General features: G+C 33.1%; 1 protein-coding gene across 4 annotated transcripts in view; it reads left to right on the top strand.

Moving 5' to 3' along the window:
- ec (ubiquitin specific peptidase echinus) overlaps positions 1-18,728 on the top strand; it is a 270,447-nt gene that overhangs the window by 167,964 nt on the left and 83,755 nt on the right. For all 4 annotated transcript variants that reach the window (XM_073973377.1, XM_073973379.1, XM_073973378.1 and 1 more), the window contains one exon: positions 14,954-15,046. In XM_073973377.1, the coding sequence (XP_073829478.1) occupies positions 14,954-15,046 (93 nt within the window). The remainder of the gene's footprint in view (positions 1-14,953; positions 15,047-18,728) is intronic.

The raw sequence follows: 18,728 nt of genomic DNA, 5'->3' as shown, positions 1-18,728 counted from the left end.
AGATATTTATATAAACCGCCATGCTACAGCCACTGATGGTTGCGTGCTAATGCCACAATTTATCTAATTTACCTGTTGATGGAACAGGTTGAGATACTCAAATAGCCAAGATAGTAGTAAAGTGTCTACAGAGTATTTGCTCAACCGGCAGAGGCTAGACTAGATGTGAACCCAAACAAAAATTAACTAAAAACAAATTTATGGAAATTACACTTGCTTTATGTCATGCTTTAGTTTAGATTTCTTTTCATCATAGATGAAGTCAATGAGAGGTGGTTTTTGTTATATATTTGTTTTGCTTTTTTTCTACAGACAGACACTGGTGGACAAAAATCTTTGAAAATTGTGAAACTTTCACAATGCCTATAGTATATGGTGTAAGTTTTCGTTTGAGACTCACAAAAAAAACCAATGGTTGTGGTAGATAAAGTGAAAATGAATAATTTCCATTATTAACCAAACACACACATACACGTTGAGGGAAATATTTTTTATACCCTCCACCATAGGATGGGGGTATATTATTATACCCTCCACCATAGGATGGGGGTATATTAAGTTTGTCACTACGTTTGTAACTACTCGAAATAATCATTGTAGACCCCACAAAGTATATATATTCTTGATCAGCGTGCAATTCTACATCGATATAGCCATGTCCGTCCGTCTGTCCGTCTGTCTGTCTGTCCGTCTGTCCGTCTGTGGAAATCACTCTAGCGTCCGAACGGATTGACGTAGGTTGATGAAATTTTGGGAAAATATGTTATATTTACGTAGGACTTTTGGTATTGAAAGCGGGCTATGTAGGTCCACGCTTTCGTATAGCCCCCATACAAAATGACGCGTGACGCGTCGTCCTTTTAAGGAATTTTTAAGATATTTAGCCCATTTTACCACCGAATTGGTTGTAATTTGATACTTTGTGTCTCCAGAGGCCAAAAAATATTCCTACCAAAGTTGGGTTATATAGGTCCACGTTTTGGTATAGCCCCCATATAAGGCCCCATATAAAGTACGCGTCATTTTAATATATTTTGAATGTATTAGACCCATGTGACCACAGAATTGGTTGTAATTTGGAAGTTTGTGTCTTCAGAGGCCAGAAAATATTCCTATCAAAGTTGGGTTATATAGGTCCACGTTTTGGTATAGTCCCCACATAAGACCCCTTATAAAGTACGCGTCATTTTAATATATTTTGATTGTATTAGACCCATTTGACCAAAGAATCGGTTGTAACTTTGTATTTTGTGTTTCCAGAGGCTAAGAAACATTTCTACCATAAAATGTTTATATAGGTCCACGTGTTGATATAGCCCCCATAATACAATATCTCCCGATTTTCGATATTTTGAACGTTTTAGCTTCATTATCACACCGATATGGCTAAACTTTGGTATTTAGTCTTCTTTAGGCGTATAAAACTTTCCCACAGAAATTTGTAGGTATAGGTCCACGCCATCATATAGCCCCCATAGAACGGTACCTTCCGAATTTCGGTATTTTGAAGGTTGTGGCCACATTAATCCACCGAAATGGCTGAAATTTGTGGTGGAGGGTATAAAAAGTTCGGCCCGACCGAACTTAACGCTTTTCTTACTTGTTGGAAATTAATTTGGGGAGCAATGGAAAATCTTTCTTTTGATAATCGACCAAATATATTCAAAAATGCATAAAAGTATTAATCAATCAATGTCATAGGTGGGTCACTAGTTGGTTGTTTTGATTAAAATAAGTGTTATAAAAATTGAATAATATTTTCTAAATTCTATTGGAACCAAACAATTATATGGCGAGTAGTTAGGAAAGATAGATAGGACTGCTAAGAGGAAGTACACGATGCGCCTGAACTAACTTTAAATAATGGGTACTTGCGGTTCTGAAACTACAATGTTCATAGATGAGAAAAATAAAAAGACAAAAAATCGCCGGTGATCTTGAAAATAAATCGCAGTCCAAATTCTCGTTTTTAGAGTTTCATGATTTTGCTTGGGAATCGCGGCCAAAGTTCACATTTTTAGCTTTTCTCAATTTTGCTTGGAAACGGCAACTCCTATCGAAATGGCACTAAAGAAATTGTTGTAGAGAATTTTCAGGTGTAAGCACCTTCCATTTTAAGTTCGTTCAGGCGTAACGTGTTAGTTCTATAAATTGTTTGCGACAATGTATAAGTTCGATATATAGTTTCTTCTCCATCATTCCAATTAACCGCATTGATATGTATCTCTGACAAGCTCAAAGGTGGAATCTTTTCATCACTTCTTCCATGGGCCATATAAGCTCAGAGAGAGTTCACATTATTTCCTACTATTTCTGGAAGCCATAATGCCATAGGTAGAAAGCAGAAATGATTTTTACAAAGCTGAGGTAGTTTCGTCAATGTATCGTTGCCAACGCAAACCAATATTACCACCAATAAAACAATAACATATAATCTCATACATTTGACTTTGTTATTTGTTCTTTTGTTACTTTTCTGTTCTCTCCTGTATCACGCTGAAAATGAAAGTATTGCACAAAGTTATAATCCGATTACAAGCCCTTTGATTGGACCGTTGTCACTTATCACATAACTTTTTCTATATAGATTTTAAGTGGTTAATACTGGTAATCATTCCAAATTATTAAATTATTAGTTTCTTATTTGTTGTTATTAGAATATTCCGCCTAAAAGTTTACTAATCTATTATGCTTTCTGCAGCAATTCGCCTAATAATAGTATCAAAGTTGAAATATAGGTGGTGTTCTCACATTATGTACAAGTAGCTTTTTGTAATTTTCATGCCCTTCTACGATTATTTAGTCAATCCCCACGTTATCTGCCCCCTTTGATATAGTATCAGCCTTCTTGCACAGAGCCTAGCTTCCGATTTTTCGTCTGGATGTTGGGTATCACGGGTTTTCTTTAGGATATTATGCAAAATATGTCTAATACATTCTTCACACATCCACCAACAATTTCGTAACTATCCGATCAAAATTATGACTTGTAGATGTTTAACTAATGTAATCTTTTTTAATTTAACTGAATCTTTTTTGTTTTATACTACTCACTCTTGAAGTTCCCTCTTTTTCAATTTTGTATAAGATAAGTTGCATGTAATTCTTTTCCTCATCAATTTCAACAGCAACACAAATTACATATTTAGAATTCAAACTAAGTATTAAAATGTAATAAAATCAAACACAAAAAAACATTTGTCAAAGTCACTATTGACACTAGATAACGAACGGAATAATCCTTAAGCACATCCGGTTTGCCTTTGTTTCGTGTGGTGTTGTAATGTAAATAACCCTTTTTCGATGTCATTAACATGCCCATCAAATCATTGTGGAAAAATGTTAAGAAATAGTAAGCTTCCTTTGTATCGAACCAGCGAAACAAACAAGAAAACATCAAAGAATAGTTGTATTTCTTTTCTTCTATTTGTTTTCGATTCCATACACAACCAAAAAAAAAACGGAAATACTTTTCTTAAACAAGTCATAATGTAAAAAGCACGTGCTAGCGGCTTTTAGTGTTTTGATTTGAGAGGAAACTTAAAACCGTTGACAACTTTAAGAGTTGACAATGAAACACCCACAGTGTTGTGTTCGGAAGAAAAGCTACAACTAAATAAATTAAACAAAATGCATTTCATGTTAAAAGCGTTGGCTGTAGTAAGCGCCTACTCTAATTTGAAATGTTATTGTGCAGTTAAAGCTTAAAAATTAAAGGCTGTGAAAACTTCTAATCATAGCAGACATTTTATTTTCCATAGATTCTACCTTGATCGAAGTATTAAAGCGAGGGAAACTCTTACAGAAAGCATGTTTAAAAATTCATAGTTTTCGGTCAGATGGTCGTTCATAAAATTTTGTACTAAAGAAATATTCGTAAAAACTTCACACAATATCCGAAAATTAAACTAAGTAATTTACGACTTGACCCTTCAATGAATTTTGTTAAAAAAGTACAATATTTATGGCAGTTGGTCATTCAATAAATATTCGAAAAGGTCAAATGACCTTCAACAGAAATTCTAAATAAAAGTAGTCGTGTCGGAATATGTGGTTTGCTACGTAAAAACAATTCTAATGATAAATTCCTAAAAAAATGAGGATTTGGGGTCAGTTGGCTCTTCAAAAACTTTTCTTCAAAGTCCTTTAGAAACATATTGAGTTCTACTATTGTAATGCACTATTGTAAGAATCGATTTCCTTCCCTTGCTTCTTCCCTAGAATTTGTAGCAAGGTTATAATATCATGATGGCACTATCGGACTAAAGAAATCGTTGTAGAGAATTTTCAGGTGTAAGTACCTTCCATTTTAAGTTGGTTCAGTTTCTTCTCCAGCATGCTAATTAAAAGCATTGATTGGGATCTCTGCTAAACTTAAAGGTGGAATCTGTTCATCACTTTTTCCATAAGCTACATAAGGTCAGTTCGGAGAGAGTTTACTATTTCATACTATTTTTGGAAGCCATATTGTCATAAATAGAAAGCAGAAATGATTTTTTCAAAGCTGAGGTAGTTTCGTCAGTGTTTCGTTACTTATGCGAATCAATATTACCAACATTAAAACAATAACGTCTAAACACATACATTTGTCTTTGTTGTTTGTTATTTTGTTACTTTTCTCTTCTCTCCTGTATCACGCTAAAAGTGACAGTATTGCACAAAGTTAAAATCCCATTACAAGCCCTTTGATTGGACCGTGGTACTTATCACATACATTTTTATATATATTTTAAAGGGTTAATACTGGTAATCATTCTAAATTATATAAAAATGTCTCTGTAATAGTCCCTTATATGTTGTTATTAGAATATTCAGCCTAAAAGTATACTCATATTTTATTCTTTCTCATGCAATTCGCCGAATAATAGTATCAAATTGGAAATATAGGTGGCATTATAAATAAATTATGTACAAGTAGCTTTTTGAAGTTTTCATGCCCTTCTACGACTATATTAATCAATCTCCACGTTATCAGCCGCATTTGATATTATAGTAGCAGCCTTCTTGCACAGAGACTAGCTTCCGATTTTTCGTCTGGATATTGGATATCACGGGTTTTCTTCAGGATATTATGCAAAATATGCTTTTTTACTTTCTCCACTCAAAAAAATCGGAATAGTCGATTTATATTTTTTGGTATCACGCTAAAACTAACTGTCCTGTACAAGGTCCAAATTCGAATTTTCGTCTGTATGTTTAATATTTATACCCTATACCAAATTTTGGCGGGAGGGTATTATAAGTTGGTTTTGGCAAAATGTCGTAGACCTATACTTATATATACCAAATTAAATGTTTCGACGAACTGTGGCAGGTAACTTTAGCATCTAAAAAAATGTGTACCAGTGAAAACCTTATGCACGGCGGTAGTGGTGTAGGATATCTCATAGTCAACCCGAATATATGCGTTGCTAACTATTTTTTTCTTAATCATATTTCTATGTCTTATACTTTCTCCACAAAAAAGTAGTAGAATCATAAACTTCTCTATTACATCATTTGCTGTGACATAATCTATTTGATGTCACAGTCCCAATTTTTCCAACCAAAATTCTTACACTGTCATCTTCAAGAAATTTTATCAATAATCATCTACGATCAGACAAAACCAAAAAATGTAAGGCAATTTTGATTTTTGTCAAAGGTAAAGAAAACCCCGAAAAACGAAGACCCCACACAATGTTAAGAAAATCTCACAAGCTTAACAATACCGATAGATGACAGCAATGAATTAAATCAAAGATAACAAAGCACTAAGTGTGAACATGTGGCTCTTTAGTGGATATTTTTTCATCAACAACTCCTCCCCTCCTTTGCACAAGTCAATATCATTTATCACTTCTTTAACGGAAACTTTAGTTGTGTGACAAAGAAAAACAGCCGTGAAGGAAAAAAAGACCCCAGCCACATAAAAGCTCAAAAAAGAAAAGGAAAATGAAATAAAAAAAGACAATTGTCATCAAATTACAAACAAGTGGAAAAAACAATAACAAAAATACAACAAAACCATACGCGAAGACCAAAATAAAATAATTTATAAATAATAACAAAAGACAATTGCCAGACGGCGCGAAACGTGGTAATTATGGTTTTGAGGAAGGTGGTAGACATGCGCAAAAAAATAAAACCAACTTGCAACAACAATGTAAGAAGCCCAGTCAAAAACAAGTAGTAAAACTTTGAGATTCGCCAAAAAAGTCAGTCATGTGCATCCAAAGCAAGAAATGATTTTAACAATAAAACCAGGTGCAGATAGTGGCAAATTTAAAGTTTTTGATTGGAGAAGGGCGAGAGGAAAATAATTAATTGAATGAAATAAAATTTTGTATTGAAAATTGAGCTTGACAAAAGGAAAAAATTGGAAAATAGTTTTCCGATATATAGATGATACGTTAGGTCGAACATAAAGGTGACGTTCGTATACAATTTTTAGTAAACTAAATTTATTTGTTACAAGTTGACATCGAATAGAGCAAGTTTTTAAAAAAATTCAAGCAGAGAAATTCTGTTGTTTTTGGATGATTTTAAACACCTTTTTCATACTTGTACATAATGCAATAAATTAAGTAAAAATGCGATGAAGTATATCCATAATCATGTAAGAATATCAGAATTTTTCTATTTGAAAGATCAGATAATATTTATAAAAAAACGAATGGCTGAAATTTGGTATTTAGTAGTCGTAGGGCGTACAAAACCTTCCACCTAAAATTTGTCCAAGTTTTCATATACCCCCCATAGAACGGTACGTCCCGATTTTCATTATTTTTCAGAATGTGTCCTCAATTACTGAAATTTTGTAGTTAGCCTTCGTTGGGGATGTGAAACTTTCCACCTAAAGGGTGCTCTCCGATTTCCGGTGTTTTGAATGTTTTAGTCAAATTATTCAAACGGAATAACTGAAATTTGATATTTAGTGTTCCACAAACATCCCAGAAGGGACAAGGGAGACTTCCACCATATCAATGAGTGCACCCCGATTCCTATTAGCTCAATGATATGGGACCTACTGTTTATCGCCAAGTCCGAACGGCGTGTCTTAAGACACCACTTGTAGAGAAGTTTTACATGGCTGAAATACTCATCAAATGTTGCCAACATTACTGAGGGGTATTTTGCCACCGTTGGAAATTTGATGTTGCCTGAACTGGGAATCGAACCGCAGACCTTCTGAGTGCAAGGCGGGTGTGAATACCATTGCACCACGGTGGCACCCGGTGTTCGCTAAAGTTACAAGACATATATACAGGTACAAAACATCCCTTGCAAAAAATCAGACAGTATAGGTTCACTTTTTTGTATAGCCTCCTATATAAGCGTAGCAACAATTAAGGTTGTTTAAAGATTTCAGTCACATTTTTCCACCGAATTGGTCATTAATTGGATTTTTGTGTTAACAGAAGATAGAAGAAGATCGAAATTTACTCACAAACAAACTGTCCATACTTATCCAGGTTTAAGTCCAGCTGGTATTGCCCGAGAGTTTTTTGTCCAATTAAAAACTATTGTGTGATGCCTGGAGTTCAAAATTTCAATTCGTAAAATTTTAAATATAGATCCGTATTTGAAAAGAACTACGATGACGCCCCATATGAGCTTTTTTTTGAAGGGATATACATACTGCACTAAGAGGAAGAGATTAGTACTTTCATAAACGAAAGGAAACTAATTGTTCTTATTCACTTCAATACAGTTCGTGGTAGAGAGTATAAAAAGTACGACTCGGTCGAATTTAACGCCGTTTCTACATGTTTACTTTTTAGCTCGACCTTTCGCTTGTCTTTTTCCCGCTTTTTCAAGAATTTTCAATTTTAAAACATTATTTTCTTGTCGCAATTATTTGTTTATTATTAATATTAAGAAATAATTATCTATGTTCCTATAATATATGTATGTAGATATGTTCAAGAGAGAATCCCGAAAGAGAGAGAGGGATGTATTAAATTTCCAGATTTACTGAGTACCCCTACAAAGTGATTGACCACATTTATTTCTCCAGGAAAATCTATTTCGTTTCACCACTACTTCACAAAGTGAAAGGCTGATTTAATCTAAAGCCCGAGCAAAACGGTTTCAAATGTACCTTTGGCTAAACAGAAGCTATTGAAGATTAAGCATATAACATGCACAACTTAAAGACAAGTAATTTAATATCAAATACCAACATGTTATGCAGTGCTGCTCAGGTTTGACACATGGTAAAAGCGGCAGCATGTTACTTGTCATGCGTTTTTGTGGTGGTGGTGATGACGATGATGATTATGGCAAAAATGACAAAACTATTTAAAGCTAAGATGTAAAATATTTGCCATAGGTGTCTTCTCTAATTACCATTATATGCAACAAAAGATGCAACAAGAGAAAAAGGTGAAGGAATTCAATCTCATATGCCTTATTTCCTGGAAATTGTGTAGGAGTTAAAACAAAAGCAACGTTGACCACAATTATTTCTTTTTTTATCTTGTGGACATGCTCTAAATTCACAATCTTTATTTATTTTATTTCTTTTGTAGTCCATTTTCATTGTTTCTCTGCAATTTACTTGAGTTTTGCACATTTGTCCGCAGTTTTGGACAATGCATGCAATTGCTTGATTTCGTTTAATGTCCAGTTTGTGGCTTTTCTTTTTGTTAGATTTTTGGCCATTTTTAAAGCGATCATACAAAATGAAAACAATAAAGAAAAATAAAAACTGATCCAGTTTTAAAGTTCACAAAGGAGAGTAAAACATAGAAAACTAGTTTTTGTTTGTGTGGATTTCCAATGTTTGCTATTTTGGTATACCGAAAATTTTATTTGTAAGCTAAGATTGTCTTGCTTTGGGTTTCATGAATTGATTAAGTTAAAATAATAGATTTTTAATGTAAATATTTTACAATTCACATAAAACGGTATTTGAATTTTTTACCAACACATATATCATAAGTTCCCATGCTTTGCAAGCATAAACATTTCCCCAAAGACAAAAGTATTATCGTTGTGTTCAGCACTTGTGTACTCATCTGCACCCGTCAATATTTGCTTAATGACTTAATAGCTCACGGGCGAAATTGTTGACATTTTTATTAACAAGAGCTTCTTTGCGGTAGCTGTTGGGAAAATTTCTTCTCTACTTCGACAGCCGTTAACCGTAAACATCAATTTTTATTGATTTTTAAGATAAAGATTTGTTCTTTGCCTTTGAATTCAGTAGCTTTTTATAGAAATAAACAAAAGACTTAAAAGACAAACTTTATTTATAGCGCCATTCACATACTTTGGGCAAAAAAAGCAAATAACTAGAACTCTTCTTTAGTAATAACGGTGCGGTATACTTTTTGATGTGATTTGCGAATATTTTCTCTAATAAGTAATTTTAATTTGTATTGTTTTTATGTTAAGCAGTGGTTATAAATTAACTTGGATGACTAACTAAAAACCTATAGGTAATGACTGAAGATAGAATGACAAATGCCAGAAAGATCTCCTTCTTCGTTCTTTTGAAACAACATTCTACTAAAGTAGGAAACTTATGTATCCTATATGTAGATCATAATTTATAAAGCAATTCAGCTTGATGTCAGTTACTAAATTAAGTTGCTTTCGAGAAAGGCGAAGAAGACAAAATCGATTAGTTGTCAATGTCTGAGCGACATTTTTGCAGAACATTTCCTAGCTGAAAAGCGTCATATTGTGGTACTTGTATAGCGGCTCTTAAAATAAAGGACGAAAAGGACATTGAAGGAAGCGAGTTAGAAGGTCGAAGTGCCCTACGAAAACAATCCTCATTCGATTTGACTGAAGACATGTCATCTCAAAAATAAGCTAAAATAACAGTGAACAAAGATATAACACTAATTCCTGATGGCTTACATGATCTCTAACAAAAACTTCAGCACGCCATAACGCGGAAGTTCGACTCACGGCGGATCTGTTCTTCGGGGTTCTTAATATACTCACCAAGGCCTTTCTTCTCCAAGAGGAATTTTTCTTTCCCCAGACTTTCACCTCCATTTTCTAGCACAGTGTAATAAGTAATTTGAGGGGCTTGGCGTGTCTATTTGGGATGGCGACTTCTATTTATTTTGTGTTTTCAAAATTTTGAAACCTAATCCCAATAGCGCTGTTTTAATATTTTTATTTAAAAACAACTTTATTTATTAGCGTGTTAAGACTCACAAGACTTTAGTTTCTGGCCTATCCACAAGTCCTCATCAGTTCTGTTGTTTGTTGTTTATTATTACTCGCTGTTGAAATAAAATATTATAAAAAAAGTTGTAAAGAGAAAAATTAAAACAATATTTTAAGAGAGAAATAATGAATACTCGAAACGGAAACTTCAACATATGAATATAAAATCGAACAGTGCAATTATTCAATGTAATGGCATGGACCACCAGCGGTAACAGTCCGTGAAAAGTCTTTAACCCGCATTGTAGTTGCTGATGGTATGGGTTTTTGTACAGCTTTCGGCACATTTTCTTAAAGAGAAAAACTATATACGTATGAACTGAGCAGAACTTTGACTTAACTTTTGGGTGGAGGGAGGTACTGGAAGGAGTTATATTAATTTATATACTTATTTATTAAATATTTTTAGTTATTAAATTTGACCAGATCGGGTTCTGATTGAGAGAGTTTTCGTGCTTAGCTGCCATTTTAGTTAATAGACCCATGATTTTTTAGTATTCTGGCTATTATCTCAGAAAATATGGAATTGATATTGATAAAATATCTTTGTAGTCAGAATCAAAGTTCCTAAACAACAATATATCTAAAAATTCCGTAATTTGTATATATTTCGCAGCGTACCTCCAAAACGGTTAAATTTTTTCTTAATATATATGTGGGAAAAATATTCGCTGAAATGTAATACACAACTCTTCAAAACATATCATTGCTGTAAAATGCCTCTATCGCGTTGTTTCTAGCATATTTTTCAACGACAATGTGAAAAATATATCAACAATACATTGAAATTTCAAATATGAGAATAAACAGCCTGTGTGAACGTTGTTTGAAATATGTTTTGTAAAAAGTATGATATGAAATCCCGCCTAAAAAACATGCAATAAGTGTTTTACAGTTTCAGAATGTTCTAAAGAATTGCTGAGCATCACATTATTTGGAAATTTGTTGCGAAAGGTTACTTAGTTCAACTCCCAATAGTTTGGCTTTAACTGACCATAATTCCAGAAATTATGTAATCTTTTATATATTTTATCAATTTTGATGCGCTAGTAGTCGTTTTTTCTCGTTCGTCTATTTGACACTTAAGTTTTACTACTCTGGGACTGCAATATTGCTGAAGACCGCAAAACAAAATTCTTATTAGTTTCTGAGATAAAACCAGGATCAATGGAAAAAGGTCGTTTTATCCCGGTATAAATGAGTCCATAAAATCCAAAGTCGATCTAAACACAGGAAACCCAACTAAACCCCCTAGTTCGTAGTCTCAATATGTATTTTCAGAAAATGCCCAGTAGAAGTTGTTTGCATTTTCAGTGTTGCACAGTGTTTCGAAAACTAAGGTTCACCGCTTCTTCCATTTTACGCAGCCTGACCTATCTCTGTCGGCAATGCTGACTGATACTTGTTTACTTTTTCTAAGCACAATAGCACAATATGATCGATTGGGTTCCTTGTAACTTGATCTGGTGATAGTCACGTGACCATTTTATAGTGGCGTTTTTATTTGATGATATCAAGTTTTGTCTGGAGAATGGACTTAGATAATAAGAACGTACCTCTTATCCGAGTGCAAAATGTTCCCATAGCTTGCCCAAAGTTATTCTTGTTTCCAATATTGACAAGAAAATAGTTTGGGCAATCATGGCAGCGATCACATGCTCTTTCTGCATAGTAAATCTGATATTGAGATCACAGGCCCTCTTCCCGGATCTGATATGTTGTCTGCGGCTGCTTATTTGCTTCATAGCTACTCAATATATCTACAAGGTGACATTCAGCTATACTAGTACCTTAACTATTATTATCAATACTTAACAACTCCCAATTTTTTATCTTAAAAATATTCCCACAATGCGAAAGTTTCAGCAGAGCATAACCACTGCTTAACCCTTATCATATTTTTATGAATTCCTTTAAATTTGCTTTCAATTTCGGTAACCTTTGAACCAATTTTCCACTTTAAAATTATTGCAATTTTAGCTCACAGTCAAAGTTTTAATTGTAAAAAAATCACAAAAAACTACTACCAACGTAGAGGGTAGCGTAACTACACCCTAATAAAAAACACAATTCATGTAGTTTGACTTAATACCGTTACCACAAAAACAAAAACAAAAACAGGGAGTGTTTTTATTGCACACATAATTTAGTCGGGTAATTTTGCTCCAATTTTGTTTATTATTAACAACTAAAAAGTGTTTATTATTAAAACATAACAAATCTCCGAGAAGTCAAAATTTTCAAACAAAAAAAAACTATGAAATGCTACAATCCAGTTTGCAAATTAAAACAAATTTCAAACAAATATGAAAGTCATATGAGGCCAACCCTTTTGTGATAGATAAAAACTAAAGAAATTGAAATTTAATGTTAAACGCTTGTTTCCTAAGTCTTTCGTTTTTCTGGGTGTTTGTTTTTATGGCGCTAATTCAACATTGCATTTTAGTAATAACCATACAAAACAACAAGATTAAAAACAAGTTTTAGTGTAAAAAACCACATACTCGTATATATTTAGTGAATAACTTCAATGCCCAAAGAAAGTATTTTCCTTAATAAAATCATGTTTTATGTTTGCTTAATTTTTGTTTGGACCACCAAAAAAGTGAAAATTAGCCAAAACCATAAAAGAAAGGAGGTTGGGTTGGGGCATGAAAATTACATTAAATTGAAAAAGCGAAAAAGAAAAAAACGTTTGTAATTGTTCAACTTCCCAAACAACTAAAATCTTCGAATAGATACACAAAACAATTCTTTGCTAGGCAATGCTAAATGGATGCTAACCAAAAAAAAAAAAAAAAAAAACTAAACGAACAGACACAGACATACAGCCAGCCAACCAACCAAACAGCCAACATAAACAAAGGAAATCTATACCTAAAACTGTAATAGAAACAAATGCAAAAAAAAGATACCCATAAAAACGTAATAGAGGAAATGAAAGAAATTGAAAAAGAACAGCCAAAATGGCATGCAGACAATATCCACAGCTGTGTTCTTTGTTGAATATAGCCACAAATCTTAACATTTTTTTCTTAACAAACATCAAGTTTGAAACTTCACTTCAGAAAAAATAATCTGACTGAAAAATCAAACTCCAATATTTCTAATAACATCTGACCTGAAACAAAACATTGAACAACAAACAAGCAAACAGTCAAACAACTTTAAATCCAAATCCAAAATACAATCAAAATCCACAAAATCCAGTCTTGGAAAAAATCTGTAAAAACACAAAAGAGGTTGAAAGGAAACTACAGAAACAAAAAGTTAAAAAGATAAAAGTAGGTTTTAAATCCAGCAAGTTTTTTTTTATTTAGTGAAACAACAAAAAACACAAATGCGACAAAATCATAGCTAACCTCCCAACAATAGCAATACGAAACTCTGTGGGCCCTCATCAACTGGCTGGCTACATCATGTCAAAGCTTTTTGAATTCTCTTCAGTCGTTAAAACCTTTTGTTGTGTTTAAGCCACATTTCAAACCTAAGCGATTGAAATATGCTCATACGATAACTATGTTCCATGCTGTACTCCTTCTAAAACTACAAAATGTAGCTCTCACTCCAGCAACACACGATTTCCAGGTTGCTTTAAGCAACGGGGAAACCAGTTTATGTGGCCACTAATGTAGACGTTAAGACCATTGTGTTGTATAAGAAAAAACGTACAAAACCTTCCAAGCCAAGTTGGTTGATTTGTCATACTCTTGAGTTTCTTTAGAAATCTCTCCAACACATGTAGTGACGAATTCATGTAGGCATTGTCATAGTATGGGTAAACCAAGATGGCCTTTATGACAAAATCAAATCCGAAAACTTGTTTCAGTTAAGACACATTGGTTCTACAACTGAATCCAAATTCATTCTCCACAATCTTCATGACTATCCAAGTCACACTCCAAACAAGTGTTGAATTCCACTACCACATTCTCTCCAAAAAATCAGCTAAGATTTAAACCTCATGACAAAATGTAGATTACATCATACATACAATTTGCCGTCAAACTATCATCATTTATCTCACCTTTTAATGGGTATTCTCACCAAACTCCAAGTGGAAAAAAATGCCACCTCTATTAATATTTTTAAGACATACCCTTACAAAGCGAAAACGAAACAGATCATTCACCATTTTATTGGATCTTACAACCATTTCAAATCATTGGGGGTAAACTATAACTAATGAAATTTACTCGAAGTCGAAATACGAATTATTCCAATATATTGTTTGTTAAATAAAAACATGAATTTCTTTTTCTTTGGATGCCTGGGATCAAATTTCACAATTTCAAAAAATACATACAACAACTAGCACAGTCAAACTTCTCTATAACAGAGCTTTTAATACTTTGTAAAGAATTTGGTTATTTTTTTGTGAAAATTAATATATTTGGTCTATAACTCAATTTTTATAGAGAATTACTCGTTATTGGGACGTTGACTATAGGTACGTTCGTTATAGAGAAGTTCGACTGTACCGATAATATTTATTTAATTTTGTACTTCACATTATGTCAAATGGAATTCATCCACAATTGTTCAAAAAAATCAAGCTTGCTAGCTAAAAATCTAAGTCATATTTTATTCCAAAGATATGAGATATTTTATTCGAAGCTATTTGTTACTTGGCCACTAAAAGCATTTCACCGTAACATTTTATGTCAAAAATTATTTTTTTTTCTATGGTTCGCCAACTTTCCATTTTTGGAATTACGCTTACAAAAATTAATTTCAGATTTGAAAAATACCTTTATTGATTTAAATTTTTATTTTCTTTTAGGTCTTATGGCATTTGGATGCCTTTCGCAGATCATTTCGTTCGCTGAATCAGCATGTTTGCAGTGGACAAGACTGCATTTTTTGTGCGTTAAAGGTAAGTGGATCAAAATTTATTTTATGTGACCATTACAAATCTTTTACCAAGTTTGAAAACCGTAGTCAGGCACTAAAGACTAAAAGTATGCTTCAAATTGCCTCTAAATTATAAAATTAAAATAATAAAATTGGCATGACTCTTTGTGGAGATCACATTTGCATTTCAATTTCAATATATTTACAATGATGACAAACCAAGTTCCCAAGTATTTTTTTTGAAAATAAATTCAACTTGGCAGCACTGCAAGCGAAGCTCTTTGCTTTTAAATATTTTGCTTATAATAAAAATAACTTGGCAGCATTGTTGTTGAAGATCACATTAAGTGTGTTTTTACTGCCAAGCAAGGTTTAGAACCACTAATTAACACTTTAATTTTATTACTAAAAATAAACATGGCATCACTTCATCATTATAACTATAATCTCAGGCTATAAACATGATGGCCTATTTGGGACAGAGTCAAGTTTCATTCAAACTTGGTAGAAGATTTATATGTATACTATAATAATTTTCTTATCAGAATGCATTGTCAATTTTTATATGTATTGGTTTGTATCTGTAATAAAAAACAAGGTGTTACAAAAATGTAAGTTTTTAATTGCCATATGAGAAGTATAAAAAATGTTTTGGAAGAGTTGTCGAATTCATAGCGATGCCAATAATTCTAAAAATAATTAATAACTATACAACAAAATACATTGCTAATACTGACCAGAGAAATCTATTATAAATGATCTAAATTAATTAAAATCACCGAAAATAAGATCTTTGAGAGATCTTTTTTACCCCATACATAACTAATACCGAATATACAAAAAAATTGGTTTTTACTGAACAAGGACAGGGGAAAAGTCAAACAGGACAATGAAAACATGCCAATATCGATTAGTCGTCTTTGAGAACCGTACTTGAAACCTTCTAACCAACATTTTTGTAGAATATTTGGATATTGAAAAACTTCATCTTGTGGTACTTTACTACCCCTCAAAGGGCATGGAATCAATTGAGTTAGAATGATAAAATGTTCTAACAAAATATTCGGCATTCGATTCGACTTAAGATAGGTAAACTCAAAAGGAAGCTTTAATAACGGCAAACCGCGATATATACCTATTTTCTCAGGTAAAATAGGGATACATGAAAAACAATGTATCATTCCATTACTCAGAAACTTGACTTATTGCGACAATTTTCCTTTACGTTCTTCATATACTCACCAAGGGCTTTCATCTCCAAAAGGAAATTTCCACCACACAAATCTTGAGTTCCAATTTGTGTCACAGTGTAATTTTAAAACTAAACTAAAATTACTAAAACTAAAAATTAGGTGATTCAATTTCAAATTTGGTTTATATAGGCTTATTCGATTAAAAAATTGGTAAAATCGTTAAAATGCGTGAAACCAGGTGCCTTTTCAGGGCCGCGATTTCTATCTGGAGTACGAATTTCAAAATTATCCGATTTTGTTCATCATTTTGTGTTGTTGGTACAGAAACATTTTGATGTAAAGGAGAAAAAGTTTGGACCAAATCAGGTACTCCCGTCGAAAGTTATATCGTTAACTATTTATGTTTGTGGCCTTAGGCCTTGTATAGCATTAGAGGTATATAGACTGGCTTCCAAAAACAAACTGCGCCATCATAATAGATGCAAGGAGAATTCTTCTTCTTTTCCGCTTAACTCCCTGAGGAGCATAGGACCTCTACAAACATCCTCCAGGATGATCTGTCATTTGCTATTATTTTTATTTTGCTTCATGATTTTCCGGTGGATTCTATCTCCTTCAAAAGTCTTCTTTTTCAGGAGTTTTTAGGCCTTCCTTTTTTCAGCTACTTTTGGGATTCCAATCTAGGGCTTGGCGGCACTTCCAATTTCTCTTTTTATGATGGTTGTTATTAGATCGATTTTGCACCTTTGGTTAAGATCGGAATTACTTATAAAATTTGGCCACCAGATTCTTAAAATGTGACGGAGGCACCGATTCGTAAATGACTGTAGCTTTAAATTTAAGGTAACAGTTTTTAGCCCGTAAAGTAATACGGAAAAAACGTTCGATTTGAATCATTTATTTTTGTATTCGTCGATATTATTGAGGAGTTCCAGATGGATCGTAGTTGACTGAAAGCTCCGTTTGGTTTACCAATTCGATTTGCGATGTCGGCTTCCGCTCCGCCTTCTATTGCAATATACTTTCGAGATAACAGAATTTCTCCACGAATTATATCGTTTCGTCTCCAAAAAAATGCGTATGTGTTTATGGATTTTGTGCTTATTGCTTTGGTTTTACTTATATTAATGTTAAGTCCTGCACTAGCTGACTCTGTTACCAAGTCATTACTCTTTGACTGCATATCACAGTGTATACATACATATAATACATACATATGTCATCTGCATAATCCAGATAATCCAGATTCCACGATTTTTCTAATTAATTGCGTCATTGAGGATTTTGTCGAAGACCAGCAGAAATAGAGTTGGTGAAAGTAAACACCCAGGGTTTAACACCCGACGTAGGAATAAAAGGTTCTGAAAAGCGTCCATTGTGTAGAACTCTGCACTTAAAGTCTTCGTATTGATCAATTTCTTAGGGATGGCAATTGAGCTAAGAATACTCAATATTTTTTGGCGGTAAACACTGTCGAAAGCAATAGTATAACCAACGAAGGTAAGATATATATGGTTTTGTTATTCTTTTGTTTGCTTCAGTATGATCCGGAGTGTATTTATGTGATCAACGCATGATTTATCTCCCCGAAATTCTGCCTGCTGCTTACGAAGTTTAGATTCAATTGTTGCACTTATCCTACTTAAAAGGATTTGTGTCAAAATCTTTGATGGTATTGATAAAAGTGCTATTCCCCCATAGTTCTTACACTGAGAAAGATCTCCTTTTTGGGGATTTCTTCCGGTAATTTTTCTTCTCAAGGAGAATTGTTTGCTATAAAAATTCAAAACTATCTGAAACATGTCCTTAAACTGCATTTTTGAGACATTTTTTGTAATTTTGTGTAGGAGGTAACCGAAGGTGTAGACCTGAGCCTGATATATACCTGGACAAAATCGGTTTATTCCTTCGGGAGTTGTCGCTTATACTATTTTATCAAAAAATGTTGAACATTTGTGGAGAAGGTATGGAAAGAGTGGACCGATATGGTCCACCTTCGAACTTAATCTAAGTTTGGACAGTATTTTGGATCAAATCGGTTCACCCGTTCGAGAGTTATCGTTCACTCCAGCCAGCCAGACAGACGGACGGACAGGGCTAAATCGACTACAAACTGTCTGAAACTGATTTCTTCCAAACCATTATTTTGATGAACATTTTTATCGTATCAAAGTGTACATTTGGATTATGATTTTTTTTTTTAAACCTCGTATCCCTGTACCATATCTTGATGAGTTTTTATATAAGATTATATAAAATTTTAATTATAAAGTCATTCTATATAAAAAGCTCACGCACAAAGTCACATTATGCGCTTTTTTGATGAAATTTGGAAGTCACTATAAGTAGATATATATCTGAAAACAAGAAAAAAATGACATAACCTTTTTTTCTCACTAAATTTATCGACATATCATAACATAATTTATTTTATATTATGTATAATTTTATTTCATATATCATATCAATTAAAAGTGCTTTGTGTGTGACCTTTTTCTATATTTAAATGGA

The sequence above is a fragment of the Musca autumnalis genome, unplaced genomic scaffold (genome assembly GCF_047663935.1).
Source record: "Musca autumnalis isolate F117 unplaced genomic scaffold, ASM4766393v1 scaffold_3, whole genome shotgun sequence".
Taxonomy (NCBI): Eukaryota; Metazoa; Arthropoda; class Insecta; order Diptera; family Muscidae; genus Musca; species Musca autumnalis.
This window is presented reverse-complemented; position numbering and strand designations above follow the sequence as displayed.